The following is a 12,845-nucleotide window of genomic DNA, read 5'->3' on the forward strand; positions in this document are numbered from 1 at the left end:
GGAGGTTAATCTGCTTTACTCAAAGTCCACCATTTAAACACATAATATATCCATAGCCCTGTTGTCCCCGTTACATGCAAGGCAGATAATTTCTTCCATTCTGTGGCTTGCCTTTTCATTTTCTCAGTGGTGTGTTTTGTTGAATAGAAGTTCTCAGTTTTAGTGTAGAATAATTTATCATTTTTCCCCCTTTGTGGTCACTCCATTTTGTATCTTATTTAAGAAAAAATGTTCTATTCCAAGGTCATAAAGATCTTATTTTATGATATTTCCTAGAAAATGTGTTGTTTTATCTTTTACACTAAGATCTACAAGTGTGAATTAACTATTTTATATGGTGCAAGATAGGGATTTCCCCCCCTACATGGATATCCAAGTACCCCAGAACCAATTCTTAGAAATATATCCTCTTACAATTGTTTTGCAGGGCCACCTTTGTCATGACCAAGCATCTATATACGTGAAAGTCTGTTTTGAGTGTCTCTATTTTATTCCTTTGGTCTATTTGACTACGTCTGAGCCAGTATCACTCTAATATAATGATCGTCTTTTTATGTGATAAGCGTTGATCTTCTGTGGAGTAAGTTTCCCATATTGTGCTTCTTTTTCAAGTCAGTTTCAGCTAATCTTGGTTTTTTGGCTTTCCATATAAGTTTATGAATCAGCGTACCAACTCCTCCAAAAATACCTGCTTGGATTTAGAAAGGGATTTGACTGAATCCATTGTTTAATTTGGAGAAAATATCATCATTAAAATATTCTATGTTCTAATCTGTGAACTTTTGTGTATATCCTCCCAATCATTTATGTCTTATTAAGTTTCACTCAATATGTTTTATAATTTTCTGTGTAGAAGTCTTTCACACGTTCATTGGATTTATCTTTAGGTATTTGATTTTTAGTGCTAACTTAAATAAGATCTTTTTGAAAATCATTTTTGTAGCTATAGTGGAAATACAATAGATTTTTGCACATTGATCTTGTATCCAGAAACTCTGCTGAACTCACATTAATTATAATGATTTATGTGCAAAATTTCTGGATTTAATAAATTTATAACAATGTTATCTGTGAATAAAGGCAGTTATGTCTTCCTTTCAAATCTTTATGCCTTTTTTTCTTTTACTTGCTTTACTGTATTGACTAGGAATTCCAAAAGAGAACTTGTAATACTGGGCATTCTTGTCTCATTCAAAATCTCAGGGAAAAAGAATTAAATGTTTCATCTTTAAGTGTGGTGTTTGCTATAGTTTTGGTAGGCACTCTTTATCAAATACAGAATGTTATCTTTTTTCCTAGTTTGCTAAGAGTTTTTATTTTTGTTTTTTGTTAATTATAAATTGATGCTAAACTTCATCAAATATTATGTCTACATTTGTTAGATAATCTTATGATTTTCTACTTCATTCTATTAATGCTATAAATTGCATTAATTGGTTTAGACTCTTTAAACAACTAGGCCTTATTGAAAGAAATCCTACATGCCATGACATACATTAATTTTTATATCTTGCTGTATTTCACTCACTAATGTTTTGTTTAGGATGTTCATGAGTGAGATCAGGCTCTAACTTTCCTTGTTTGTAACAAACTTTTCAGATTTTAGTATTGCAATGGCTATTCTGCATGACCACCAAGGTGGGATCTTATATAGGGACCAACAATCAAATTTGTGAGCCACAAGATGCTTCACCCTGCACCAAAATGACATAGCTTTCTAGTAAGATAAATGATGAATAACATATTATGCGCTGCAATGGAACTATAAAAGTCTTGTTTATCCCCTGTGGATCTTCCTATGTCCACAATAATTTCATCCTAGAATGAGAATGCTTAGGAGACATGAGACAGACTACTCTAGGTCAAGAATTGCACCAGATCTGTGGTCCCTTCGGCTTTTATATCTTGATGATTATGTAGCCCTCTCTGGGATGTATTTCCAGCTCATATTTTTCTGTGCAGCTGCCTCTTGTCAATTACTGGTTACTCAATAGGCAATCTTAACAAATAGGCATAGCATGCTGGTTCACTACATAGCAGGATCCTAATTTGTCTTATATCTAGTATATGCTTATAGATTCTTTGGAACCAGGAGTCAAATCCTCAGATTTTCTGGAGGATAAAGAAATGATTATAACCCACCTATTAATTATCCCTTCTAGTTTTCCTCTGACAGTTTTCAACACTTCTTTGCCATACCTTCCTCAGGCATTTAAAAAATAATTCTTACTACAGTAACTTCTACAATATTTGATGTACAAAATGGATGTTTCAAAACTCTGCAACACTAAGACCTCTATGAGCCAGTAAAGAATTGGAATTCCTTCCCAACAATCACATCAAACTATCAGTACACTCTCTTAGAAGATTTCTGACATATCTTTTTCAATTGGACTATTTCTCTCTTTCTTTTTTCTCCACTACCATCCTCATTTTTAATAGGCTTCAACAGATACATTCAGTTGCATATATAACTTTGCTAAAGCTAAATTTACTTCCTTTACTGGCCAATAAGTATCCATGAGTATTACATCAATTGGAAATTTCAGTTTGAATTCCCAAAAGCTCTTTTAATTCTGGCAACCATTTTACACGTATGTTACGTTTTCATTTATTTTTATAAGTTAGTCTTAAAATTCTTTATTATGCCATATACCTGTGGCAGACAGATTAAATAATGTTTAACACATCCACATTAGTTATTATAACAATGCCAATTTCCTATTCTTGCCAATAAAAATACCATTTTCTCATATAATATTCATTTCCCATAACAGATGTATTGCCCCCGCTCCGGACCTCTCTCCTCCATGGAGGGCTCCTACCTTAGGGTGGCTCCCGCCTGGCCAGCTGAGAAGCTCCGCTGCTCCCAAAGGTGGCTTTTTTCCTCTCCAGCCAGAGTTACTGCCTCTTTTGCCTTCGTCAGGACTGTCCCTTTTCATTGGGGTTCTTTTTATCCAATTTTCAGTTTTCAATCCAGGGTGATTCTTCCCAAAATTGTTGTAACCTGGTTGTGTTCGTGGGAGGAGGCGAGTTCAACGTCTGCTCACAGCGCCATCTTGACGAGATCCTAACAGATGTAATCAATAAAGGTAATTGCTTAGGTCATTGTATTAACTCAAAATTTAGTTATCATTGTGGAGCACTGCCCATCTGTCTCCCATGGGGATGATCTAAGCTTGATCATTAACCTGTTAAAACTATAACAATTATATCACAGAGAGTTAAGGTTTCTTTCTACTTTTTGATACTGTGGCTCGGGGGAGTATCAGTAAATATCAGGCTTACCAGTAATATCTAGCTATAGTTTAGGCTGGCCTAATGTTCTTTCCTCTTGCCTGAGCCTGTGACACAACTGGCCACTGTAGCTTAAATATGTCAGATGCTATTGCTATCAATATGGCAATTACTTCTTCCTAGGTGAGAGTATGTGTTTTCTCTCATAGTTATTGACAAGCAAGTTGCTGAGTCAATTTAGTAAATGCATAGTCCATTTAAATATTGCTTCATCATATTTCTGGGCCAAATGACAAGTTCAGTCAGTTTCTTGGAAGAGGACCCCCTCTAGTGACCATTTAGACCATAATAGTGAGTCTCCAGGAAAGTGATTTCCACTTGACTCAGCACATTTAGTCAAGTTCCCAACTCCCTAAATCCCTCCTCTTCCTCTGGGCCAATGTCATGTGATCAAAGTCTTGTTGCCATGACTGTTCACAGCATGAGACTAACTCAAATACACTATATGCATCAAAAACATTTTATGCTCCTCAAGGGATTACCAGGTGAGCATATTCACTTAGCCAGGACAGTATCCCAAAGCTTTCCCACAATCTTCATGTTTGTTTGTTTTGGAAGTTCCAGAGTGAAATCATCATTGATATGTGACAACTCTGTCATGCCAACATTCCCTTCTTGGACATCATTGTGATTCCTTAAATGCCTCTGGTATACTTTTCCAACCATATTCATATCTAATGTAGTTAAAAGAGCAAGTGAGATTCTTACATGCTGGGCAGACAACAGCAATGCATCTCCCTCATACTGAGGTACTTGCTTTAACCAGGGTGTCATCCTGCTTTACAGAAACATAACATAGCAGTTGTTAGCTGACAGTCACAGTATATCCAGTGAGGCTCAAAGGCAGGAATCCTCTTAGGGCTACAGAGAATCAGCATGATAAACACAACAACAAAAAATGACTAAAATGATAATCTCAATCTATTATTATCTAGGCAGAGCAACAAGGAACACTGATTGATGTCTTCTTTCCAAATTGTATACATACAATCTCAGGAAATAGTTGTAGTGTGACTTTTGTCCACCCCTCCTTTTCAGGGGAAAATGAATCCTGGGACATGTTCTTGTATTGACCATGACTCAACACTCCACATGAGAGAAACAACTGAGAACATTACTCTCTTGTTCTGAGGTAGTTTCTCAAGAAAAGAATGATGACTCCCTTTTCTGCCTTTATTTCCCACTAGGTGATTTCATTTCAACTGCCACAGTTCTCCCACTTTTTCCAATTGCTTCCTGTCTTAACCCAGACTGGGCTTCTCTGGATAGATGTTTCTGGGTCAGCTATACTGACCTCTACAGGGATGTAGCGGGATGAGGCTCTCCAGAGCTGCTACTTTGTCCATTTCTAGGAAGGAGTAGAAAGGCAAAGGATGAAGGGGCCATCTCTATCAGGAGAGAGTGAGGTGTCACCCGTAGTCAGTCTCAATTTAACCCCACTAGGTGAAGTCAATGTCAACTTCATTTTTCCTTTAGGAATATGTGCAAATTTAGAGGAATTTAAATAGAATTCTGAGAAGCAACCTCACCTTCTGTCTAGGCATGCGAATGCTATCCTAGACTCAAGTCAATTGGATTCACAAGAGAAAAAGAAATTTTGTGAGATGGAGATAGTTTTTGTGAAGTAATCGGTAGCATCATCCCGCCCCCTCTCATTCCCACCTCTGCATCCTCCAAAATTTCCAAAAATGATCCCCTTATACTATCCTTTATATTCAGATGAAGCACACATTTGTCTGGTGTTAACCTATATTGTGCATCAGTGCCCAATAGCCCCAAAAACCTTCACTTACTATCTCCAGGTCGTCTAGCTTCTATTAAAACTGAAGCAAGGCTGGCCCGGTGGCAGAGCAGTAAAGTTTGCACATTCTGCTTCAGTGGCGTGGGGTTTGCGGGTTCGAATCCCAGGTGTGGACCTATGCACCTCTTGTCAAGACGTGCTGTGGCAGGCATCCCACATAAAATAGAGGAAGATGGGCATGAATGTTAGCTCAAGGGCCATCTTCATCAGCAAAAAGAGGAGGATTAGCGGCATATTTTGGCTCAGGCCTAATCTTCCTCAAAAGAAAAAAAACCACAACTGAAGCATAATTTGCATCTGGTAAAATGACTCAAATCTGAAGTGTGTAGCTTTCTACTCATGATTTGTTTATCTATTTCCTGTTTGTGTACATTTGAGTTGTTTTTAGTTTGTCCTCTTATGAATAAACCTGCTATGATTTTTTGTACCAATTTTTTTAAATACCCATAGGGTAGTTGCATCTTTAATTTTGTTAGCAATTGCCAAACTGTTTTCCAAAGTGACTGCATACTTTTACCTTCTTACCATCAGTACATGAGTGTTTTCAGTTGCTCCAAATCCTGCAAAACTTTTGTATTGTCTTTTTAATTGTAGCCTTTCTATTGAGCGTTCAGTGGTATCACATTGTGATTTTAATTTACATTTCCTTGATAAAGAACAATGTTGCTTGCCTTTTCACGCTTGGTATTGGTCATTTGAGTATCTTCCTCTGTAAAATGTCTGCTCAAGTTTTTCCACACTTTTAAAAGTTGAGTTGTGTGCTTTTGCTTATTGATTTGTATGAGTTATTTGTATATTCTGGATATGTCTTTTGTTTTATATATACATTGTGAATATTTCTCCCCTTTCACTTTCTTAAGCTATCTTTTGATGAATAGAAGTTTTATTTTTATGAAATCTAATTTAGTAATTTTTCATTTATAGTTAGTCCTCTTTATTTCCTGACCAAGAATTCTTCACTCATCTCTAGGTACAAGTACATTTTTGTATATTTTTTCTGTTTTCTTCAAGAAATTTTATAGTTTTAGACCTCACATTTAGACCTATGAGACACTTTGAATTAATTTTCGTGTGTGGTGTGGACAAAGGGGTCAAGGTTTGTTTTTCATGTGTATATCCAATTGTTCCAGCTGGATATATTGAATGGGTCCTCCCTTCACCATTAAATTTCATTGACACTTTACCAAAAATCAAGCGATCATATAAATAAAGATACATTTCTGAGCTCTCTCTTCTGTTGCATTGATCTATTTATGTATTTTTATACAAACACTGCACTATACTAATTATTTTAACTTCATGCTAAGTCTTGAAATGTGGTAATGTGTCTAGTACAATTTGGTGGGTTTTCTTCAAGATTGTCTTCGCTGTTCCAGGTCATTTTCATTTCCATTTCCATTTCAGAATTGACTTGTCAATTTCCAAGGACAGCGACCAGGCTCCTCTTCCCAGGCTTGGAGTGAAGTGGTTAGAGTCAGGGTCTGCTCTCCCAAAGCCTAAGCTGTGGCAGCATGGCCTCATTTGCTGTAAGATATCTATGGACTGTGGTTAGGGACGAAGATCACAAAGGATCACATTAAAATGACCTCTAGTTTCTCACTGAAAACACCTGATGCAGTTGGACGATGCAGATATGTCTTCAAAATTCCAAAAGGTTTGGTACCTGGAATGCTATATCCTATCAAATTATCATTTAAGCAAAAGAGCCAAGTAGTGATGTTTTTCAGATATGCAAGCACCTAGAAAGTTTTTCTTCAGCTGGTGCCTTACAAAGAATGTCTTTCATTGGTCATCTGATTTATTAATAGTTTTAAATTCCATGAGCCGTAAATATTTATTTGAACTAATCCAGACATTACAAATGTGTATAAAGTGGAAATTTTCTCCCTGTCTGTCCCCCCATGCATTTCCATTCTTACTCCACTGACTATACACATACATATATTTATACATTTTAAACATAATGAATTCATACTTTTATACTTTGTTCCACATATTGATTTTTCTACTTAATGACTTTTCAAGGAAGTAAAGGGCATCCATTTGATTCTTTGAACCTGCTGCATGCATACCATTATATTCTATGTAAATAATCATAATTAATTTCTCCATTCCCTATTGATAGGAATTTAGATTGTTGCCAACTTTTATCTGCCATAAACTGAGGTCCACTGAAAATAAAAGATATCTCAATATTCAATATACATTTATGACAACATTTCAATAGGTTAGGCTCCGAAGAGTGAGAGTTCCTAAAATAAAATATTAAATTACTTATTTAAAAAAACTTTTGCTTTTACTAAAAAAACGCCACTAATATCAGATTTTACAAAACCTTTTAAAATTAGAATCAACTATTTTTAAACAGATAACTTTAGGGATAGATGGAGGGAAGAAAAGTTCCAACCTCCCTGGTATGGAATGGATACATTTCATGTTATCGCTCTTCATTCTTATTCTTTATGGCCATTAGCATTTTTTAATTATATGGTAGAAAAATAAGAGGAAATTAACAAGAAATAAAGCCAAAGCAATATAATAAAGTAAGAGTAGAAAGAGAAAAGAAGAGTAAATGTACAAACTTGATTTCTAAACAGGAAAAATGTTTTTTAGAGAAAAAATAAATTACAGAAATCCTCAAAATGAGAAAATTAGCTAAAATGTAATCATGCCCTTCCCTCTCTGCCTCCATTCTTTTCCTCTTCTAATGTTTGCAAAGACATTCAACAGCTATAAATTAAGAAATTGTGTTAAGTAATACACTGGAATTTGAAGGATTTTGGATGATAAATCTTAATAAAAAGAGAGAAATTTGTTCACGAAATATTTTTGGGAAAAGAACTAGTTTAATGCAGTGTTTGGAAGATGAGAAAGTGATGAATCTTCATAGGAAAGAGGAAGAATAGTGAGGATGATCATCACGATTTCAAGAGAGTCAAGGCCAACTGGTGGGCCATCAACAATTGATGTAAGTACTCTTAATAGTCTTGTCTCACATGAGTTAAAAATGCTAACCTCCATCAGCTTGATTGTTTACCAAGAATAAGGGGAAACTAGAGTTGAGTGGAGCCAATTCCACTTGTGGGCTTGTCATGAGGGTGCTGCCGGGGATTACTTCTTTCCCATCAGCTTCCTCAGGCCCCGTTTCAGGTCTTTGTTTCTCAGGCTGTAGATAAAAGGGTTTAGCATGGAGGACAAAACTGTGTAGACAATTGTTGCTATGTGGTCCCTGACGGTGTAGGTGGACAGGGGCTGTAAATAGACATAGAAGATGCTTCCATAAAACAGTGTTACCACAGTGAGGTGAGAACCACAGGTGGAGAAGGCTTTACGTTTCCCAGCAGCTGAGGGAATTTTGAGAACCGCAATGAGGATTAGTACATAAGAGAAAGCAATGAATAGAAAGGGAGTCACCAAAACAACAGATCCTTCTATCATGATCACAATTTCATTGACAAATGTGGAGGAACAAGACAATTTCAGCAGAGGGCCAATGTCACAAAGAAAGTGATGGATAACATTGGAGTCACAGAAAATGAGATGATTCAGCAAAAGTGTGTGTAGGAATGAGTGGAAGTGAGGAAAGGAGCAGGAGAAGGCCACCAGCAGGACACAACGGCGGTGGCTCATGGTGGTGACATAGTGGAAGGGGTCACAGATAGCCACATAGCGGTCAAAGGCCATGACTGCCAGAAGGAAGCTGTCAGAGTTGCCCAAAGCATAAATAAAATACATCTGTGTCAGACACCCAGCATAGGAGATGGTCTTCTTTGACAGGAAGTCCACTAGCATCCTGGGGACTATGGTTGTTGTAAAGCAAATGTCAGTGAAAGACAGGAAACTCAAGAAGAAATACATGGGAGTCTGAAGCTGGGGGTCAGAGTAGATGGCCAGGATGATGAGTAGGTTCCCTGTTATGGTGACCAGGTATATGGTGAGGAAGAGGATAAAGAGTGGCTTCTGGTCCTCAGGCCGGGAGGAGAGTCCCAGGAGGATGAACTCAGAGACACTGCTGGTTTGGTTGACTTTTTCCATTGACTTGGGTTTAGTTATATATGAAAAGTTTTCTTATTTAATGTACTTCAATGCCTTCACCCAAATCATGAGAACCCAGCAAGTGTTTGTTTTCTCAGTTTGGTCACAATTAGCTGTTGTGCAGGGACAACTTGTCAACCTCATTGTCCTTGATGTCATCCTCTCATCCCAAATCAGTGAACATCATAAAGGCCTTATCTTGAAAGCTGGGGGAACAGAACAAGAGTTTTCCTTTAGAGACCATCGGAGGTGGATCTCTCTGATTCAAGTTCATTAGTTCTTCTTCTACACAAAGCACTGTTCCCCTGCTGAAGACACAGCAATAAAAACAGATAAATCTTTGCCTTTGCAAATCTCATGTTCTAGTTGGGGAGACAGATCATCAACAAACAAAATATGTAATATAATATCAGGTAGGGATAAATTTTCTGTACAAAATAAAGCAACATACAAGGCGATGGAGATGGATGGAGAATGTGGGTGGAGGTATGTTATACAGGGAGGTCACAGGACACACATTCCCTATCAAAACAAATTCAGTTCTGTCATTCTAAAGTTCATCTTTCCATTGTCATGGGAAAAAATAAGCATTTGTCAACATAACCAATAAGGCAAATCTAGGAGGAATGTTGAACCAGCTTCAAAAACAATGAGTTTTTTTCTCTTCTGAGGACACGATGAGAGATTCATCCTCCTTAGCTCATCGCATGCTATCATCATCAGACTGTACAAGTTTCCTCTTTTTTGTAAATTGATTTTCCTTTCTTTAACACCCTGTCCTACATAATCTTTGTACAAGATGGTCATGCATTGCTGAGTATTCAATTCATGCTTTTAAAATTCATCTCTCATATATGGATCCAAAAATATCTATGAGAAACTTGTTAATTTTTAAAATATACTTGTGTTTTTTAAGTCATTCAGCTACTTAGTGATGGACATCAAAGTGACCTACGTTTCTCACTATTACAAAAACTCGGCAATGAGAGATCTTGTATCTGAAAAGTGTTTTAAATCAATTTTTTTAGAGTCAGCATATTCATCCATACCTTATGAATGGGCAAAGTACATAAAGAGTCTCAAGCATTTTATGCCATTGGTTATTTACATATTCTTGGTTTCCATAAAAAATCCCTACAATGAACATACTTATATCCTCGAAGTGATTAAAATAGCTTCTTTAGAGGTAGCAATTCTTTTACACATTTAGAGTGGGCCTATTACTTTGGACTTTTCATGCATTTAAAAACATTTTATATCTATATTAATGTATATAATAATATATTAATTCATTTAACAATTAATTGCCTACATTTTAGTTGTAAGTTACTAAACAGCTTTAAACTTCAGTCTTTTTGTGCATAATATTGGACACAGATAGCCACATTCACATGAAGATTTAGTGAGATAATGCAATTTAAGCACTGGGGAGAAAGATCTTGTAAGTATCTTGTAAACACTCAGGAGAAGCTAATGATCCTCCTAAATCCCAGTGTCATCTTCCCTTATCTGCTATTCCTGTATGTTCTGAAAAGCAGTTAACTCACATGCTTCAAATATATCTCTCATTGCCAAATTGTCAGGCTAATTTCATGATTTTGTTAGATTTTATAGATGGAATATTTGTTTCTGCATTGAATAATTTGAGTAAATCAATAATTGAAGTTAATAATACTCAACCATATTTATTGAAAATGTGTTACATGTCAAGCCTATGCTAAGAATCTCATTAAATCCCATGATAAGCAGTCATGAGTCACGTGTTGTTATCAGAAGACTGAGGCTGAGAGATGTAAAGTGGTTTGCTCAAGGTCACTAAGGAGTGAATAGCAATCAGGATTTGAACCCCAAGCTGACTCATTCTGAAACTCATGCTCTCAATCCTGATGCTTCGCCTCCTCGTGTTTTGGTATATGCATTGTCTATCATGATCACGCACATGCATTGTCTTCCTCGCTGTGATAATGTCCTACATTAACTACCCTTCTATCCGCCTTAATGACAAGCTTTCTTCCCCCATGTTCAGAATCTGTCCTTGTAATTGCAAGAGAAGTGACATATCTTCCTGTGTTGTACAGATGGTGGAATTTGAAAATTTGAATACCCATGTTAACTGGACAAAATCAGGTGGAAAAAAATTGACTGTGCATGGCTGGAGTGTGTCTGGTGTGCGGAATTGTGATCGTGCAGCAGAGAGTGCCCTGGACATAAGACTTTTGATGTGAGTTTGATTTGTCCTCCATCACCTGCTCACAAGCAGATTCCTGATGTTTCATGAATAGCAAGTGTGATATCATATCTTAAAAGCAATTTGTCAGTCATAGATCAATACTCAAAAATAAGTCATTTGTGGAAGGGCTGCCTGGAGAATGCTGAATACAAAGCATTAGTGACCTGAGTTAATTAATGAGATTGGGTGCTCCGGGTTGTAGACATGAGGATCACCCACGTTGATGATTAGAAAAAAGGAAGAAGGTTTTTGATCTGAGAATCAGGAAAAATAGTTCTAAAAGCACAAGGTGAATGGATGAGGCTGAGAATACAGTAGATATTTTTTTTTTTTCTTTTCTAGTGATGGGGTTTTGCTTCCACCAAAACATACAGTGTAGATGACCTAGAGGTCAAATTTGATGGACTTAAAACAAAAAGCTAGGTGAAAGTTTTAGTTGGACTCTATGAGTTTCTAATCCATGAAATATCTGAAAGTACCATGGAGGAAGGAATAAGTACCAAACTGGGTTGGAGAAGTCAGGAGGGTGTCAAGATTACCGAAGCTCACCTTTATATCTAGATGTGTTTCTTTTCTTTCCAGTTTCTCCAGAAGCTGATGTGTACCACATCTGCTAATTGGCTCCAAGTCTGCTTCTCAGGAAAAGCTCAGCTACTTCATGTTTCTCCCATGTAATTCTGGGCTGATTAACAAGGAAAGAGACAAGAAAGAAGGGAGGAACTGATACACTGTTTTAACACGATAACATGTTTCCCTTTTAGTGGCCTCAATCCTGTTTCTTTCCTAACATCTGGTCCCCAGTGTGATGCTGCCCTAGCTCCATCGCAGAAGGCAGAAATGACCTGACTCAAGTGGCAAGGACTCTCTTGATTCTGGAAACCCAGGCAGCTTCTCATGAGTCTGAGCTATGCTAATGGCCTCTGGGGTCCTTGTTAGGTGGATGTAGTTGTGGAGTGATGACCTCTCAGGGGACTTTGTCTTGTTATCTCTCTAAGCAGAGAAAGTAGAACAGGAATCAGTTAGCAGAGCCGACTTGAAGGGGATAAGGGGACACTTGAAGCTTCCTGTTAAAATGTTGGGGCTAATCTCAGAGCTTCTTAGCCTCACTGCAACGTCTCAATGGCATGCTTCAGTTTCCCCAATTATGGGTTATCAAGGGTGAAGAAATGTTTCTGTAGATGAATATCTTTATGGTTGGGGATTCAGATGTAGCTTGAGGTATGTTCTAGAATTGGGCAGGTCTTAAGTTAATATGGGGAGGTTGAAGTTTTCAGGCTATTCAATGGGAGTAGATCAATGGTGTGTATGTGCATTCCAGTGTCTGGGGAGGCATGTGGATTAGATTTTTTTTTCTGTGTGGGATTAGGTTAATCTTAGTTTATGCATGGTTAAAGCACAGGGGCAGGCAAAGGGTATCGTCACATTTAGAAAAGTTGCTTTAGAAAAAGAAGGTATATGTTTTCAGAGTTCATGCTCAGAGTA

General features: G+C 37.2%; 1 protein-coding gene across 1 annotated transcript; it reads right to left on the bottom strand.

The window, feature by feature from the left end:
• Window positions 1-8,209: 8,209 nt before the first annotated feature.
• On the bottom strand, window positions 8,210-9,133 carry LOC124248811 (olfactory receptor 1L8-like). Its single transcript, XM_046679336.1, has one exon. It carries the CDS (start codon window positions 9,131-9,133, stop codon window positions 8,210-8,212), a length of 924 nt encoding a protein of 307 aa, XP_046535292.1.
• Between the last annotated feature and the right edge of the window lie 3,712 nt (window positions 9,134-12,845).

Source organism: Equus quagga, chromosome 1, assembly GCF_021613505.1.
Source record: "Equus quagga isolate Etosha38 chromosome 1, UCLA_HA_Equagga_1.0, whole genome shotgun sequence".
NCBI lineage: Eukaryota > Metazoa > Chordata > Mammalia > Perissodactyla > Equidae > Equus > Equus quagga.